At 41.6% G+C, this 17457-nt stretch overlaps 1 protein-coding gene across 1 annotated transcript in view; it reads right to left on the bottom strand.

Moving 5' to 3' along the window:
- Positions 1-17457, bottom strand: part of fras1 (Fraser extracellular matrix complex subunit 1) — a gene marked incomplete at its 5' end in the record, with an annotated part of 267524 nt that overhangs the window by 211097 nt on the left and 38970 nt on the right. Inside the window, one exon of the mRNA XM_072432991.1 lies at positions 1130-1273. Coding sequence (XP_072289092.1) covers positions 1130-1273 — 144 coding nt within the window. The remainder of the gene's footprint in view (positions 1-1129; positions 1274-17457) is intronic.

Consider the following 17457-nt stretch of genomic DNA (forward strand, 5'->3'; position numbering starts at 1 on the left):
TAGTCCTGCATTAGTCCTGCTTTAGACCTGCATTAGACCTGCTTTAGTCCTGCTTTAGTCTTGCTTTAGACCTGCATTAGACCTGCTTTAGTCCTGCTTTAGTCTTGCTTTAGACCTGCATTAGTCCTGCTTTAGTCTTGCTTTAGACCTGCATTAGTCCTGCTTTAGTCCTGCATTAGTCCTGCTTTAGACCTGCTTTAGTCCTGCATTAGTCCTGCTTTAGACCTGCTTTAGTCCTGCATTAGTCCTGCTTTAGACCTGCTTTAGTCCTGCATTAGTCCTGCTTTAGACCTGCTTTAGTCCTGCTTTAGACCTGCTTTAGTCCTGCTTTAGACCTGGTTTAGTCCTGCTTTAGTCCTGCTTTAGACCTGCTTTAGTCCTGCATTAGTCCTGCTTTAGACCTGCTTTAGTCCTGCTTTAGTCCTGCATTAGTCCTGCTTTAGTCTTGCTTTAGACCTGCTTTAGACCTGCTTTAGTCTTGCTTTAGACCTGCTTTAGACCTGCTTTAGACCTGCTTTAGTCCTGCTTTAGTCCTGCTTTAGACCTGCTTTAGTCCTGCTTTAGACCTGCTTTAGACCTGCATTAGTCCTGCATTAGTCCTGCTTTAGACCTGCTTTTGTCCTGCTTTAGTCCTGCTTTAGACCTGCTTTAGACCTGCATTAGTCCTGCTTTAGTCCTGCTTTAGTCCTGCATTAGTCCTGCATTAGTCCTGCTTTAGTCCTGCATTAGTCCTGCATTAGTCCTGCTTTAGTCCTGCATTAGTCCTGCTTTAAACCTGCTTTAGTCCTGCTTTAGTCCTGCATTAGTCCTGCTTTAGTCCTGCTTTAGTCCTGCATTAGACCTGCTTTAGTCCTGCTTTAAACCTGCTTTAGACCTGCATTAGTCCTGCTTTAGTCCTGCTTTAGTCCTGCATTAGTCCTGCTTTAGTCCTGCTTTAGTCCTGCATTAGACCTGCTTTAGTCCTGCTTTAGACCTGCTTTAGCCCCTGTTTGGACCTGCTTCAGCCCTTGTTTGGACCTGCTTCAGCCCTTGTTTGGACCCGCTTTAGCCCTTGTTTGGACCCGCTTTAGTCCCTGTTTGGACCCGCTTTAGCCCTTGTTTGGAGCCCCCTGCAGTGGCGTGTGGTTACCATGGCAGCGGTGGTCCTGGCTGTAGTACCCGGGGCCACAGTGGGAGACACAGAGCCCGTGTTTGAGCAGCGAGGACAGGTGAGAGCAGGACACACAGTCGTCCTCAGACGGACCCGAGCAGTCGGAGCACGAGCGGTGGCATTCTGCAAAAACACACACAATAAACTGTTTTAAACACACACAAACACACACAATAAACTGTTTTATACACTCACAAACACACACAATAAACTGTTTTAAACACACACAAACACACACAATAAACTGTTTTAAACACACACAACACACACAATAAACTGTTTTAAACACACACAAACACACACAATAAACTGTTTTAAACACACACAAACACACACAATAAACTGTTTTATACACTCACAAACACACACAATAAACTGTTTTAAACACACACAAACACACACAATAAACTGTTTTAAACACACACAAACACACACAATAAACTGTTTTAAACACACACAACACACACAATAAACTGTTTTAAACACACACAAACACACACAATAAACTGTTTTAAACACACACAAACACACACAATAAACTGTTTTAAACACACACAAACACACACAATAAACAGTTTTAAACACACACAAACACACACAATAAACTGTTTTAAACACACACAAACACACACAATAAACTGTTTTAAACACACACACACAAACACACACAATAAACTGTTTTAAACACACACAAACACACACAATAAACTGTTTTAAACACACACACACAAACACACACAATAAACTGTTTTAAACACACACAAACACACACAATAAACTGTTTTAAACACACACAAACACACACAATAAACTGTTTTAAACACACACAAACACACACAATAAACTGTTTTAAACACACACAAACACACACAATAAACTGTTTTAAACACACAAAAACACACACAATAAACTGTTTTAAACACACACAAACACACACAATAAACTGTTTTAAACACACACAACACACACAATAAACTGTTTTAAACACACACAAACACACACAATAAACTGTTTTAAACACACACAAACACACACAATAAACTGTTTTAAACACACACAAACACACATAATAAACTGTTTTAAACACACACAAACACACACAATAAACTGTTTTAAACACACAAAAACACACACAATAAACTGTTTTAAACACACACAAACACACACAATAAACTGTTTTAAACACACACAAACACACACAATAAATTGTTTTAAACACACAAAAACACACACAATAAACTGTTTTAAACACACAAAAACACACACAATAAACTGTTTTAAACACACACAAACACACACAATAAACTGTTTTAAACACACACAAACACACACAATAAACTGTTTTAAACACACACAAACACACACAATAAACTGTTTTAAACACACACAAACACACACAATAAACTGTTTTAAACACACAAAAACACACACAATAAACTGTTTTAAACACACACAAACACACACAATAAACTGTTTTAAACACACACAAACACACACAATAAACTGTTTTAAACACACAAAAACACACACAATAAACTGTTTTAAACACACAAAAACACACACAATAAACAGTTTTAAACACACACAAACACACACAATAAACTGTTTTAAACACACACAACACACACACAATAAACTGTTTTAAACACACACAAACACACACAATAAACTGTTTTAAACACACACAAACACACACAATAAACTGTTTTAAACACACACAAACACACACAATAAACTGTTTTAAACACACACAAACACACACAATAGACTGTTTTAAACACACACAAACACACACAATAAACTGTTTTAAACACACAAAAACACACACAATAAACTGTTTTAAACACACACAAACACACACAATAAACTGTTTTAAACACACACAAACACACACAATAAACTGTTTTAAACACAAACACACACAATAAACAGTTTTAAACACACACAAACACACACAATAACTGTTTTAAAACACACACAAAACACACACAATAAACTGTTTTAAAACACACAAAAACACACACAATAAACTGTTTTAAACACACACAAACACACACAATAAACTGTTTTAAACACACACAAACACACACAATAAACTGTTTTAAACACACACAAAACGACACACAATAAACTGTTTTAAACACACACAAACACACACAATAACTGTTTTTAAACACACAAAAACACACACAATAAACTGTTTTAAACACACACAAACACACACAATAGACTGTTTTAAACACACACAAACACACACAATAAACTGTTTTAAACACACAAAAACACACACAATAAACTGTTTTAAACACACACAAACACACACAATAAACTGTTTTAAACACACACAAACACACACAATAAACTGTTTTAAACACACAAAAACACACACAATAAACAGTTTTAAACACACACAAACACACACAATAAACTGTTTTAAACACACACAAACACACACAATAAACTGTTTTAAACACACACAAACACACACAATAAACTGTTTTAAACACACACAAACACACACAATAAACTGTTTTAAACACACACAAACACACACAATAAACTGTTTTAAACACACACAAACACACACAATAAACTGTTTTAAACACACAAAAACACACACAATAAACAGTTTTAAACACACACAAACACACACAATAAACTGTTTTAAACACACACAACACACACACAATAAACTGTTTTAAACACTCACAAACACACACAATAAACTGTTTTAAACACACACAAACACACACAATAAACAGTTTTAAACACACACAAACACACACAATAAACTGTTTTAAACACACACAACACACACACAATAAACTGTTTTAAACACACACAACACACACAATAAACTGTTTTAAACACACACAAACACACACAATAAACTGTTTTAAACACACACAAACACACACAATAAACTGTTTTAAACACACACAAACACACACAATAAACTGTTTTAAACACACACAAACACACACAATAAACTGTTTTAAACACACACAAACACACACAATAAACTGTTTTAAACACACACAAACACACACACACAATAAAGACAATCAAACCTGGCCTAAACCAGGACTAGAACAGGATCAAACATGTGATTTACTTTTGACCCATTCTCCCGCTCAGGACTAAAATGTAAACCTAACAATGACATAAGAAGTGGGAAAAACCTAAATAAAGCACACAAAACCACACCCACTTTAGCTTCAGGGCGTCGTCATTGCTAAACGCTAATAATCCCAGTGTTATGTATTTGAGAAACTACTATACGATATTCAAATGTTGCTTGTGTTTAAACCATGGGTGGGCAAACTACGGCCCGCGGGCTACATGTGGCCCGTTTGTCTTTATAATCCGGCCCGCCAAACATGCCAAGTAATATTCAAAAAATAATAATAATCTTTTGCATCTGTCTGCACTTGTGTCCTTAATAAATATGACATGAAATGAATTCAATAATAGATTAAATTGCCTATATTTGACAGAAAAGTGATATTTTATATGATATTGATTTAGTTTTCTTCACTCCAATGATCGCGAGCCGGCCCTCCACTACTTGCCTGGATTCGAACGTGGCCCTCGGAGGAAAATAATTGCCCACCCCTGGTTTAAACGTATCCAAATGTTGATATATTGTCCACTCCTTGTTAATAACTAACATTCAAAAACGCACAAAATCTGTAGTTTGTAAACGGACAGACAAACGGGAAAAGGTCGTAAACGTACTGAAGACGACAACAACAAGACGCTGCAACATCAAGTCAGAAGTGAAGACCCGAAAACCACTCAAAAAGACACACAATTTGACTTAAAAGTGACTAAAAGTAAGAGTACGGCCAACGTAGTCTGGTACTAACCACTCTGCCACCAAGCAAAGTAAACCAGGCCAGATGTTGTGAAGTAAAAAACACCCAGTGGGGACGATGTGTCTGGGGTGTATCGTCCTCTTATAGACTCGCTCGCTCGTGCTCGTGCGCCACGCGAGGATTCAGCGTCCTTTACCTTGGCCCTCGCAGCAAAGCAATTTCTTTTTATGGCGTCCCGAAGCGGGCGCTTATCAGCAGATGTAATCCCGGCGGGAACCGAGCCAAGAGACAAAAAGAATCCCCCGTAAAGTAAAGCTGCGGGTGTTTGTGCATTAGGTGTTTGTGCATAATCGGAGGAACAAACAAACCTGGAGCGATGGAGGGGAACGAAAGGCAAATCTGAAGGACTAAAGTGAGGACTAAACCTGGGCTGAAACTACAACTAAACCAGGGCTAAACCAGGGCTGAAACTACAACTAAACCAGGACTAAACCTGGGCTGAAACTACAACTAAACCAGGGCTAAACCAGGGCTGAAACTACAACTAAACCAGGACTAAACCTGGGCTGAAACTACAACTAAACCAGGGCTAAACCAGGGCTGAAACTACAACTAAACCAGGGCTAAACCAGGGCTGAAACTACAACTAAACCAGGGATAAACCAGGGCTGAAACTACAACTAAACCAGGGCTAAACCTGGGCTGAAACTACAACTAAACCAGGACTAAACCTGGGCTGAAACTACAACTAAACCAGGGCTAAACCAGGGCTGAAACTACAACTAAACCAGGGCTAAACCAGGGCTGAAACTACAACTAAACCAGGACTAAACCTGGGCTGAAACTACAACTAAACCAGGCTTAAACCAGAGCTCCTCCTCTTGTTCTAAAGTAACTTACGGTGTGCCTCAGGGATCAGTTCTGTTTACTCTTTACATGATCAGGTCACATGGCATTAACTTCCACTGCTCTGCAGATGACACTCTGCTGTATTTATCAATGAACCTGATCAGAGCGATCAAGGAGGCAGACTTAGAGCTTGTGTGAAGGAGATAAAAACCTGGAGGACACTTAATGATCTGCTTCTGCCTGGAAGGATCTGTCTCCTCTGGTCCCAAAACGGGTGCGAGAAACCAACAACAGTTTCTGATCCAAGGACCTTAGTGAGCGAGAGGGAGCGTATGGTTTAATCAGATCGCTGATGTACGATGGGACCTGACCATTTAAAGCTCTAAAAGTTAAAACAAGAATTTTAAACTGTATCCGGTAGGAGACCGGCTCCAGTGAAGGGCTTTAAGAATGGGTGAAATGTGGGCCCTTCTATTTGTGCGGGTCAAGATCCTCGCTGCAGAGTTCTGGACCAGCTGCAGACGAGAGAGCTCCTTCTTGTTAAGACAGGAAAACAAACTGTTACAATAGTCTAAACGTGAAGACACAAATGCATGAATTATAACTTCCAGGTCATTTTGAGACACCATTTTCCTGAGCTTAGAGATTTTCCTCAACTGAAAGAAACAGTTCCTCGTCAACAGCTTGGAGTGGTGATCTAAAGACATGTCTTTGTCAAAGACAACACCCAAGTTTCTAAGACTTGGTTTAGCAGTCTGACCTAAAACACCCAAGTACTGGTTTATCCCTGGAATGGCATCATCGGGGGCAATAATCAGAGTTTCTGTTTTGTCAGCATTTAGCTGCAACGAGTTTTGACTCAGCCATTGTTTAATTTGCACTAAACAACTGACCAAGGAGTTCAGCTTCTGGATCTCAGAAGGTTTAAAAGAGCAATAGAGCTGAATATCATCAGCGAACAGGTGATAGGACACATCACTAAACTCTTTAATGATCATTCCCAGGGGAATTATATAAAGCAGAAATAGGACGGGACCCAAGACGGAGCCCTGAGGAACCCCACACAACAGATAAGCTGAGTCTGACATTATTTGGTTTGCAGCAACACTAAAGCTCCGACCGGATAAATATGAGGAAAACCAATGAAGAACTGACCCCAATAGTCCAATCAGGTCCCTCAGCCTGATCAACAGGATATGATGGTCGACAGTGTCAAAGGCTGCAGACAGATCCAACAGAACTAGAACAGTGCATTTCCTAGAATCAGCAGACATCATAATGTCACTGGACACTTTCAACAATGCGGTTTCCGTAGAATGATGTTTGCGGAAACCAGATTGAAAAGAGTCGTGAATGTTTGACTGATCAAGGAAATCTGACAATTGTTCAGAGACCACCTTCTCTAGGATCTTGGTTGTGATTTTGGGCGTTACAAAAAAATTTGAATTGAAATTGAATTTATTTTGTGGTCCTCCACACACATTTTCCCGCTCTTTATCCGACAAAACAAGACCTTCTCTTTCCTGTTTGTTTTGAATATATTTAGTGAAGTAGCTGTCTAGATTAGAAACGCACACATGCCAGGCTCCAAGTGTAGCCGGCCGCCGTGTCTTGAGTTCGAATCCCGGCTCCAAGAATGTACTGCATTCCTCCCCGTCTCTCATCCCCATTTCACGCTAAAAGCTGTCATATCTAATAAAGACATAATCTGCGCAGCAGGACATTTTTTGTTCTGTCCCATCAATTGAGACACCATGAATTGTTTCCAATTGTCTAATATATTGGGCCAAAGTTTCCAAGTACAAAGCGAACAAAAGAGGGGACCAAGCACAGCCCTGTCCCAGCCTTCTTTCCAAAATCAGTGAGTCTGACAAGACACCATTAGTTTTAATTCTTGATGTTGGGCCATCGTAAAGAGCCTGGCAAGACGTGTGCTCTCTCCCGCCCTCCACCACAGGGCAGGGAAAGTTTCGGTTTTCCCCCATCTTTTGGAGTGGCAGAATGTGATTATGCAGTGACAGAAAACGCTGTGGGGCTCTTTCTCTCTCCCTCTTTCACGGTATAGCATGAAGCGCATGAAACACATGCTTTAGGGATGTACAACTACAGTAGGTGGCGGTAAAAGCACCTTTTCAGTTGGCTGCCATGGACAACAACTCCACTATGGGGGATAAAATAAACGATGATTAAAAACGTTTTAATTTCACTGCCGCGTTGATCTGTCAAGGTCAGTTTTCTCAGTAAAGGTTTTTCAGAGTTGTTTACATTCAAATGACCTCAACTTATTCAAATATGATCAGATGTAAATGAGTGAGACATCATTGGACAGCTTTGAAAGTCAGAATCTGTGAATAACTCAAAATGTCTGCGGGGAGACTTGTAACTGGTTTAACCACGGTCAGTCACATATTTATTTGACATTGCCATGGTGACAGGTGTCTCTGGGATGGACACATCACTTTTAGATTGACTCTTTCCCATATCAGCGCGCTATCTGCACACGTCTGTGCTGAGCGTATGTATCTTCTACGACGACTCGCTTGTCGACGCCTCCACCTTATGTGTGGCGCTTAACAAGTACATTTTAAACGCTATCCAAGGAGGTACAGCGTGAAAAGGACAGGTCCGAGAATAGAACCCTGGGGGACACCACAGTGCAGCGCGGCAGATGAAGAGGTGAGTGCAGCTATGAAAATATGTATATTCTGATTGGAACATTTCTAAAATGCTGTCTGTGTTTCAAAAGAGTTTTAGACATAAAGGGAAGCTTATCCATGTGGGGATAAGTGCTGTGTGTTAGACTTTACGCTACACATTAATATCATGAATAGAGTACTGTATATTAAGTTTAATAAAACATTTGGCAGAAATAATTGCATTTCAAACACTTTTGCACATTCAGTGTAGATCCAAACAATCCACAATTGAAAGTATAAATTTCAGTCGACAAACAACCTGACTTTTTTCTGTAAAACCAAGATATTTTTTGATTTGTATGTTCAACATGATCATGATCCAGTCATGATCATGATCCAGTCAGATCAACTGTAAAAAAGACAATGAGTGTCTTTTTTACAGTTCAAAAAGGACATTCATTCTTTCATTCATTTTGCGTTCATTTTTTGTTGTTGGGGTGTTTGAGCGTTGGACGCAGAAAAGTTAGACAAAGCTGAACCTTTTTTGCGGCAGATGCGACGCAGCAACCAATCAGAGCTTACGCATTTCCCTGTCCAGAAGGACCAAAACACACCCCGCACTGGTAAAAAAATCATCCAAACTCTCCTACACTACACAAAGAACCGTTTGAAATCAGTAAACCCAGAGTGTTCTTTCAACAGCGAGTGATAACGGTCCAAACAGAAAAAGAGATAAGGTGGGAAATTTAAATATGTAATAATCAAACCAAGCCTAATCCAGATCTAAAGAAAGTCCAAACCAGCTCTAAACCAATTCTAAACAAAAACATATTCTTCTCCTTCAGTTCTGCTTCGTTCTTCTCCATTTCCTCCTGCCTCTTTCTCGTTCTCCAAACCCTCTCCAGACGCCTTCAGTGCATCTCCAAGAGACATATCTTTTTTTCTATGGCGCTCGGTCTCCAGAAGTCCCATTTTGAGAAAATACTGACGAATACTGTTTTCGTTCAGTTCCTGTGTCTCTCTCTGTGGCTCCTCTTCCTCCTCCTGAAAACCCTCTTCAGCCGCCTGTGGATCATCTTGAAGCGGCATATCTTTATTTGTGAGTTGACCAGCCAGCTCTGTGTTTTCGTCCTCTCTCTTCAGGTTCTCTGTCAAGTCTTCGTTTTCGTGGTTCTCCGTCTTCAGTTCCAGGTTGAAGTGAAGATTCTCTACATTTGGTTTCTGTATCTCTTCCTTCAGCGCCTCATTTTGACTCTGTTCTTCAAGCAGAAGCTGAGCCTTGTGCTCATAGCTTTCCTTTAACTCCTGTAAATCTTTCTGTGGCACGTCTTCCTCCTGAAAACCCTCTTCAACCGCTTGTAGATCATCTTGAAGTGACGTATTTTCGTTTGTGAGTTGATCAGCCAGCTCCGTGTTTTCATCCACTCTCTTGAGGTTCTCTGACAAGTCTTTGTTTTCGTGGTTCTCCTTCTCCAGTTCCAGTTTGAAGTGAAGATTCTCTAGATTATTTTTTTGTCTCTTTTCGCTCAGCGCCTCATTTTGACTCTGTTCTTCAAGCAGAAGCTGAGAGTTGTGCTCACAGGTTTCTTTTAACTTCTGTAAATCTTTCTCTATCACGTCTATTTCCTTCTGAAAACCCTCTTGAGCCGCCTGTAGATCATCTTGATCGTTTGTGAGTTGATCATCCAGCTCCGTGTTTTCGTCCTCTCTCTTCAGCTTCTCTGTCAAGTCTTCGTTTTCATGGTGATCCGTCTTCAGTTCCAGGTTGAGGTGAATATTCTCTACATGCGGTTGTTGTCTCTCTTTGCTCAGCGCCTCATTTTTACTCAGTTCTTCAAGCAGCAGCTGAGCGTTGTGCTCACAGGTTTCCTTTAACTCTTGTAAATCTCTCTCCATGTCGTCCTCCTTCTGAAAACCCTCTTCATTCACCTGTAGTTCATCTTGAAGCGACTTATCTTCGTTAGTGAGTTGATCAGCCAGCTCCTTGTTTTCGTCCTCTCTCTTCAGTTTCTCTGTCAAGTCTTCGTTTTCATGGTGCCCTGTCTCCAGTTCCAGGTTGAAGTGAATATTCTCTACATTTGGTTTCTGTATCTCTTCCTTCAGTGCGTCATTTTGACTCTGTTCTTCAAGCAGAAGCGGAGCCTTGTGCTCATAGCTTTCCTTTAACTCCTGTAAATCTCTCTCTATCACGTCTTCCTCCTGAAAACCCTCTTGAGCCGCCTGTAGATCATCTTGAAGTGACGTATCTTCATTTGTGAGTTGATCAGCCAGCTCCTTGTTTTCGTCCTCTCTCTTCAGTTTCTCTGTCAAGTCTTCGTTTTCATGGTGCCCTGTCTCCAGTTCCAGGTTGAAGCGAATATTCTCTACATTTGGTTTCAGTCTCTCTTCGGTCAGCGCCTCATTTTGTTCTTCAAGCAGAAGCTGAGCCTTGTGCTCATAGCTTTCCTTTAACTCCTGTAAATCTCTCTCCATCACATCTTCCTCCTTCTGAAAACCCTCTTCAGCCGCCTGTAGATCAACTTGAGGCGACGTATCTTCAGTTGTGAGTTGATCAGCCAGAGTTGACAGGTTCTCTGTCAACTCTTCGTTTTCGTTGTTCACCGTCTCCAGTTCCGGGTTGTAGTGAATATTCTCTACATATGGTTTTTGTCTCTCTTCCTTCAGCGCCTCATTTTGACTCAGTTCTTCAAGCAGAAGCTGAGCCTTGTGCTCATAGCTTTCCTTTAACTCCTGTAAATCTCTCTCTATCACGTCTTCCTCCTGAAAACCCTCTTGAGCCGCCTGTAGATCATCTTGAAGTGACGTATCTTCGTTTGTGAGTTGATCATCCAGCTCCGTGCTTTCGTCCTCTCTCTTCAGGTTCTCTGTCAATTCTTCGTTTTCATCGTTCTCTGTCTCCAGTTCCAGGTTGAAGTGAATATTCTCTACATTTGGTTTCTCTCTCTCTTCGCTCAGCGCCTCAATTTGTTCTTCAAGCAGAAGCTGAGCCTTGTGCTCATAGCTGTCCTTTAACTCCTGTAAATCTCTCTGTGACACGTCTTCCTCCTGAAAACCCTCTTCATTCACCTGTAGATCTTCTTGAGGTGACATATCTTCATTTGTGAGTTCATCAGTCAGCTCTGTGTTTTTGTCCTCTCTCTTCAGGTTCTCTGTTAACTCTTCGTTTTCATGGTGCCCTGTCTCCAGTTCCAGGTTAAAGTGAATATTTTCTACATTTGATTTCTGTCTCTCTTCGCTCAGCACCTCATTTTGACTCTGTTCTTCAAGCAGAAGCTGAGCGTTGTGCTCATAGCTGTCCTTTAACTCCTGTAAATCTCTCTCCATCACGTCTTTCTCCTCATGAAAACCCTCTTGAGCCCCCTGTAGATCATCTTGAAGTGACATATGTTCATTTGTGAGTTCATCAGTCAGCTCTGTGTTTTTGTCCTCTCTCTTCAGGTTCTCTGTCAAGTCTTCGTTTTCATGGTGCACTGTCTCCAGTTCCAGGTTGAAGTGAATATTCTCTACATTTGGTTTTTGTCTCTCTTCCTTCAGCGCCTCCTTTTGACTCTGTTCTTCAAGCAGAAGCTGAGCCTTGTGCTCATAGCTTTGCTTTAACTCCTGTAAATCTCTCTCTATCATGTCGTCCTCCTTCTGAAAACCCTCTTGAGCCGCCTGTAGATCATCTTGAAGTGACTTATCTTCATTTGTGAGTTGATCAGTCAGCTCTGTGTTTTGGTCCTCTCTCTTCAGGTTCTCTGTCAACTCTTCGTTTTCATGGTTCTCCGTCACCAGTTCCAGATTGATGTGAATATTTTCTAGATTTGGTTGTTGTCTCTCTTCGCTCAGCACCTGATTTTGACTCTGTTCTTCAAGCAGAAGCTGAGCCTTGTGCTCATAGCTTTCCTTTAACTCCTGTATATCTCTCTCCATCACGTCTTCCTTCTGAAAACCCTCTTGAGCCGCCTGTAGATCATCTTGAGGTGACATATCTTCATTTGTGAGTTGATCAGTCAGCTCTGTGTTTTCGTCCTCTCTCTTCAGGTTCTCTGTTAACTCTTTGTTTTCATGGTTCTCCGTCTCTAGTTCCAGGTCGAGGTGAATATTCTCTACATTTGGTTTCAGTCTTTCGTCCTTCAGGGCCTCATTTTGTTCTTCAAGCAGCAGCTGAGCGTTGTGCTCAGAGGTTTCCTTTAACTCCTGTATATCTCTCTCCATCACGTCTTCCTCCTCCTGAAAACCCTCTTGAGCCGCCTGTAGATCAACTTGAAGTGACGTATCTTCGTTTGTGAGTTGATCATCCAGCTCCATGTTTTCGTCCTCTCTCTTCAGATTCTCTGATAAGTCTTTGTTTTCGTGGTTCACCGTCTCCAGTTCCGGGTTGTAGTGAATATTCTCTACATATGTTTTTTTTCTCTCTTCGCTCAGCGCCTCATTTTTACTCAGTTCTTCAAGCAGAAGCTGAGCGTTGTGCTCATAGCTTTCCTTTAACTCCTGTAACTCTTTCTCTATCACGTCTTCCTCCTCCTGAAAACCCTCTTCATTCACCTGTAGATCATCTTGAAGTGACGTATCTTCGTTTGTGAGTTGATCATCCAGCTCCATGTTTTCGTCCTCTCTCTTCAGATTCTCTGACAAGTCTTTGTTTTCGTGGTTCACCGTCTCCAGTTCCGGGTTGTAGTGAATATTCTCTACATATGTTTTTTTTCTCTCTTCGCTCAGCGCCTCATTTTTACTCAGTTCTTCAAGCAGAAGCTGAGCGTTGTGCTCATAGCTTTCCTTTAACTCCTGTAACTCTTTCTCTATCACGTCTTCCTCCTCCTGAAAACCCTCTTCATTCACCTGTAGATCATCTTGAAGTGACGTATCTTCGTTTGTGAGTTGATCATCCAGCTCAGTGTTTTCGTCCTCTCTCTTCAGGTTCTCTGTCAAGTCTTCGTTTCCGGGGTGCTTCGTCTCCAGTTCCAGGTTGAAGTGAAGATTCTTTACATGTTTCTTTCTCTCTTTCTTCAGCACCCGATTTTGTCTCTGTTTTTCGAGCAGAAGCTGAGCGTTGTGCTCACAAGTTTCCTTTAACTCCTGTAAATCTCTCTGAATCACGTCTTTCTCCTTCCTAAAACGCTCTTCAGCCGCCTGTAGTTCAGCTTGAAGGGACGTCACCTGTTTACCGAGTTCATCAGCCAGCTCCGTGTTCTCATCTTTTCTTTTTAGATACTTCAGCAACTCTTTGTTTTTATGGCGCTCTGTCTGCAGAAGTTTCAAGTTGAAGTTAAATTCCTCTGTGAATTTCCTTATGTGTTGTTCTTTTTCCAGTTTGTCTTCCCTCGGTGTCTTTTCACTCAGTTCTTCGAGAAAATACTGAGTGTTCTGGTTCACTTCCTGTAAATCGCTCTGAATCACGTCTTTCGCCTTCTTAAAATCCTCTTTCGCCGCCTGTAGTTCAGCTTGAAGTGACGTCACCTGTTTAGTGAATTCATCAGCCAGCACGGTGTCCTCGTCCTTTCTCTTCAGCTTCTCCTGCAAGTCTTTGTTTTTATGGCGCTCGGTCTGCAGAAGTTTCAAGTGGAAGTGAAATTCCTCTGTGATTTTCTCCAAGTGTTTTTCTTTTGCCAAATAGTCTTTCCTCAGTTCCTCACTTTCACTCAGTTCTTCGAGAAGATGATGAGTGCTGTGGTTCAGTTCTTGTAACTCTCTCTGTGTCACTTCTTTCTCTTTCTTCAGATCCTGCACCAAGTCTTTGTTTTTACGGCCGTTTGTCTCCAGAATGTCCACATAGAAGTGAAGATCCTCAAAATATTTTTTCATTTTCTTTCCCCCTTCCCTCAGTGCCTCATTTTTACTCTGTTCTTCAAGCAGAAGCTGAGCGTTGTGCTCACAGCTTTCCTTTAACTCCTGTAAGTCTCTTTGTAGCGCCTCTTTCTCCTTCTGAAAACCCTCTTCAGCCGCCTGTAGTTCAGCTTGAAGTGACGTCACCTGTTTATCGAGTTTCTCCGTAATTTCTTTAATATTATTATTTTGGCGCTCTAGTTCCAAATTAAAGTGCAGATTCTTTGTGATTATATCTGCATTTGCTATATCTCTCTCTTCCTTCAGCGCCTCATTTTCTCTCTGTTCTTCAAGCAGAAGCTGAGCCTTGTGCTCATAGTTGTCCTTTAACTCCTGTAAATCTCTTTGTAGCGCCTCTTTCTCCTTCTGAAAACCCTCTTCAGCCGCCTGTAGATTATCTTGAAGTGACGTCACCTGTTCAGCGAGTTGATCAGCCAGCTCTTTGTTTTTATGGCACTCTGTCTTCAGAAGTTTGCGAAAATTCTGAGCGTTGTGCTCATAGCTGTCCTTTAACTCCTGGAAATCTTTCTCTATCTCTTCTTTTTCCTTCTCGGCTTTCTCTTGTGTTTTCTGGTTCATCTCCCGCTCATCCTGGAGCTGTTTCTGCAGACTGCTTTGGACACTCTTGTGCTCTTCTGCCGCTTGCAGTGCAGCTTGAAGAGATGATGCTTTGTCTGCGAGCTGTATAGTCAGATCCTGGGTGAGTCTCTTCTGCTTCTCTAGCTTTTGAATACACTCAATCATCCTTTTTTCACTTTTCACTTTCTTCATCTGTAATTCTTCCATCAGTTTTGTGCTGTGATTACGTTCGGACTCAAGACTCTTTTCAAGGCTTTTCATTTTTGCAATTGCCTCAGAAATTTCCCTGTGTTTCTGTGACTTGATTAGTTCCTCCCATTCTGGTCTTTTAGCCTCTTCTTGTGCCAAACGTTCTTTTAACTCTGCATTGCATTTCAAGAGGTCTTGTAGTTGTTTGGTAAAGCTGAGCTCTTTGCCCAGCAGGTCCTGCTCACATTTCTCTAACTGTCCAACTAAACAGGATAAATTGTCCCTCAGCTCACTGTTCTCTCTCCAGAGAGCACGGACTTTCCCCGGTCTCCAAATCTTGGCCATTTTTTTGCCTTTTGTTTCTGAAACACGCCTTATTTATCGTCAACTATAAGGTGCTAAAACTCGTCTGTAGCGTTGACTGCTGTATCAATTGGGCTAATTGGTTCTTCTTTTTGGTGTTTTTATGACAGTTGTATCTTCTTCTTTGGTGTTTTATGGCGGTTGGTGTTTTATGGCGGTTGGTGTTTTATGGCGGTTGGTGTCCAAGTTTTACAAAACCACCACCTATTGTAGTCTTTGAGTGTCAAAGAGTGTCATCAAACATTCACTTTTGATGATGACATATGACATCATCCCAGTGACTTCATCATTCTGTGAAGAATCCCGTGGCAACAGACCATCCTTATATGGGTGGTCTCTCTTTCTCTCCTCTGTTTTTCGCTCTTAAAACACCAAAGAACACACAAAGAGCTGAGCCATAAAACACCAAAGAAGAAGAACTGGCATTTGGTCCGTATGGGGAGGAAGAAGAAGAGAACAGGTCTGCGCAGTGGACAGTCCGGAGGGACAAGAGATAGAGGGGAGTGGACCGATGATCAGGAGCGATCTGGACCGTGGGGAGGAGCAACCTCCTGTGGATGCTGGTACCCGGAAACGTAAAATGTCCTTTGGCTCGTCTGTGTGGGAGGGTTCTGGCAGTGAGATGCAGGATGGAGCTGCTAATATTGGGGATGAGAGCAAAGAGTGTAAGGTGTTCATAAAGTTTGCACAGGAAAGTGCGTCCTTTTTTGGCTTGCTGCTGGTTGTGTGCAAAGACAGCAAAGGAAAGCGATTGAGATTAAAAGTCTGGGTGGGAAGAACATTCTCGTTTCAGACGCTGAAAGAAACAAGGTCAGAGGAGTTATCACAGGCTTCCCTATGATGGTGACTTTGGATGAGGTAAAGTAAATTTAACTGGAGCTAAGGTTGTGGACGCTAGGCGGTTGAAGACGACCCGGTTTGGAGAAAGATGTGACAGATGTGATAAGACTTGAAAAGAAAAGCGTGCCTAGTAAGGTGTTCATTGGATACGTGAGCTATGGCGTTAGGCCATATGTTCCGCCCCTGCGTTGCTTCAAGTGCCAGCGCTTTGAACATGTAGCAGCAGTCTGCAGAGGCAAGCAAAGATGTGGTAAATGTGCAGGAGATCACGAGTATGGGAAGTGTGACGAAGGAGCAAAACTCCTAGTACTGTAACTGTGAGGAAGAACATAGCTCTGCCTACAGGGGGCGTGTTTTGCAAAAGGGCTGCTTAAGTGCAGAGAATTAAAGACACTCAAGCCAGCGTTGCTCCCAAGTATGAAGGTTCCACGGTCGGCACTAGATCATACAGTCCTAACTCACGGAAGTCAGAATTCCACTAGTTTGTTTTTTTTATTCTCATTTTTCAAAATTCTTTATTACAAAACATTTATAACAGACAATAAACAGGTTCCACTAGTTAATATACGGGGCGAAAGTGACTGAATCTGAATCCAACATGGCGGCGACAGAGACCGGTCCCGCTGATACAGCTCAGGCAATAATTTTTTCTCTCTAAAAAGCACGTCTGTGTAATCCCTCATTCGTCCAGGAGAGTTCCATTGTAGAAGAAGGTTCAGTTGTTTCATCTGGACTCAGTTTTGTCAATTTGCGAATTTAGAACGGGAACACAGATATTTATTCTATTCTGTGGTAAGCCCCGCCCACCGGGCGGGCCCTCCTGAAGTAGAAGAAAAAGTTGTTTGTTTCAACAGTGTGATGGAAAATTGTCATGTCATTAGGTTGTTGCGATGCTAAGTAATAAGTTACACAAGATGTTTGATTATTTCAAGAGCTTTGATTGTTTTAATGGTCAGCCTAGTAACCTTTGTCCTGTGCTGTGGTCAGTGACACTGGCTGTGGTCAGTGACACTGGCTGTGTGAAGGACAGAGGCCTCTGCCATAAACTGTTAATGTGTGTAGTGAGCGGCTTGATAACCCATGACCAGGGATGAAACAAATTACTTTCTGACATCATGTTCTGACTGTTGTGCCTTTTTAAGCTGGAGTTTGTCAGACCAGGGAGGGAGACGACTCTATCGGGGAGAGAATTTTGGCTTGTGCACGGCTAAAATAAAGTCCCACATTT

This window comes from Eucyclogobius newberryi, unplaced genomic scaffold (assembly GCF_026437365.1).
Source record: "Eucyclogobius newberryi isolate DKJ021-1_F unplaced genomic scaffold, fEucNew1.0.hap1 SCAF_6, whole genome shotgun sequence".
In the NCBI taxonomy this organism is placed as follows: Eukaryota; Metazoa; Chordata; class Actinopteri; order Gobiiformes; family Gobiidae; genus Eucyclogobius; species Eucyclogobius newberryi.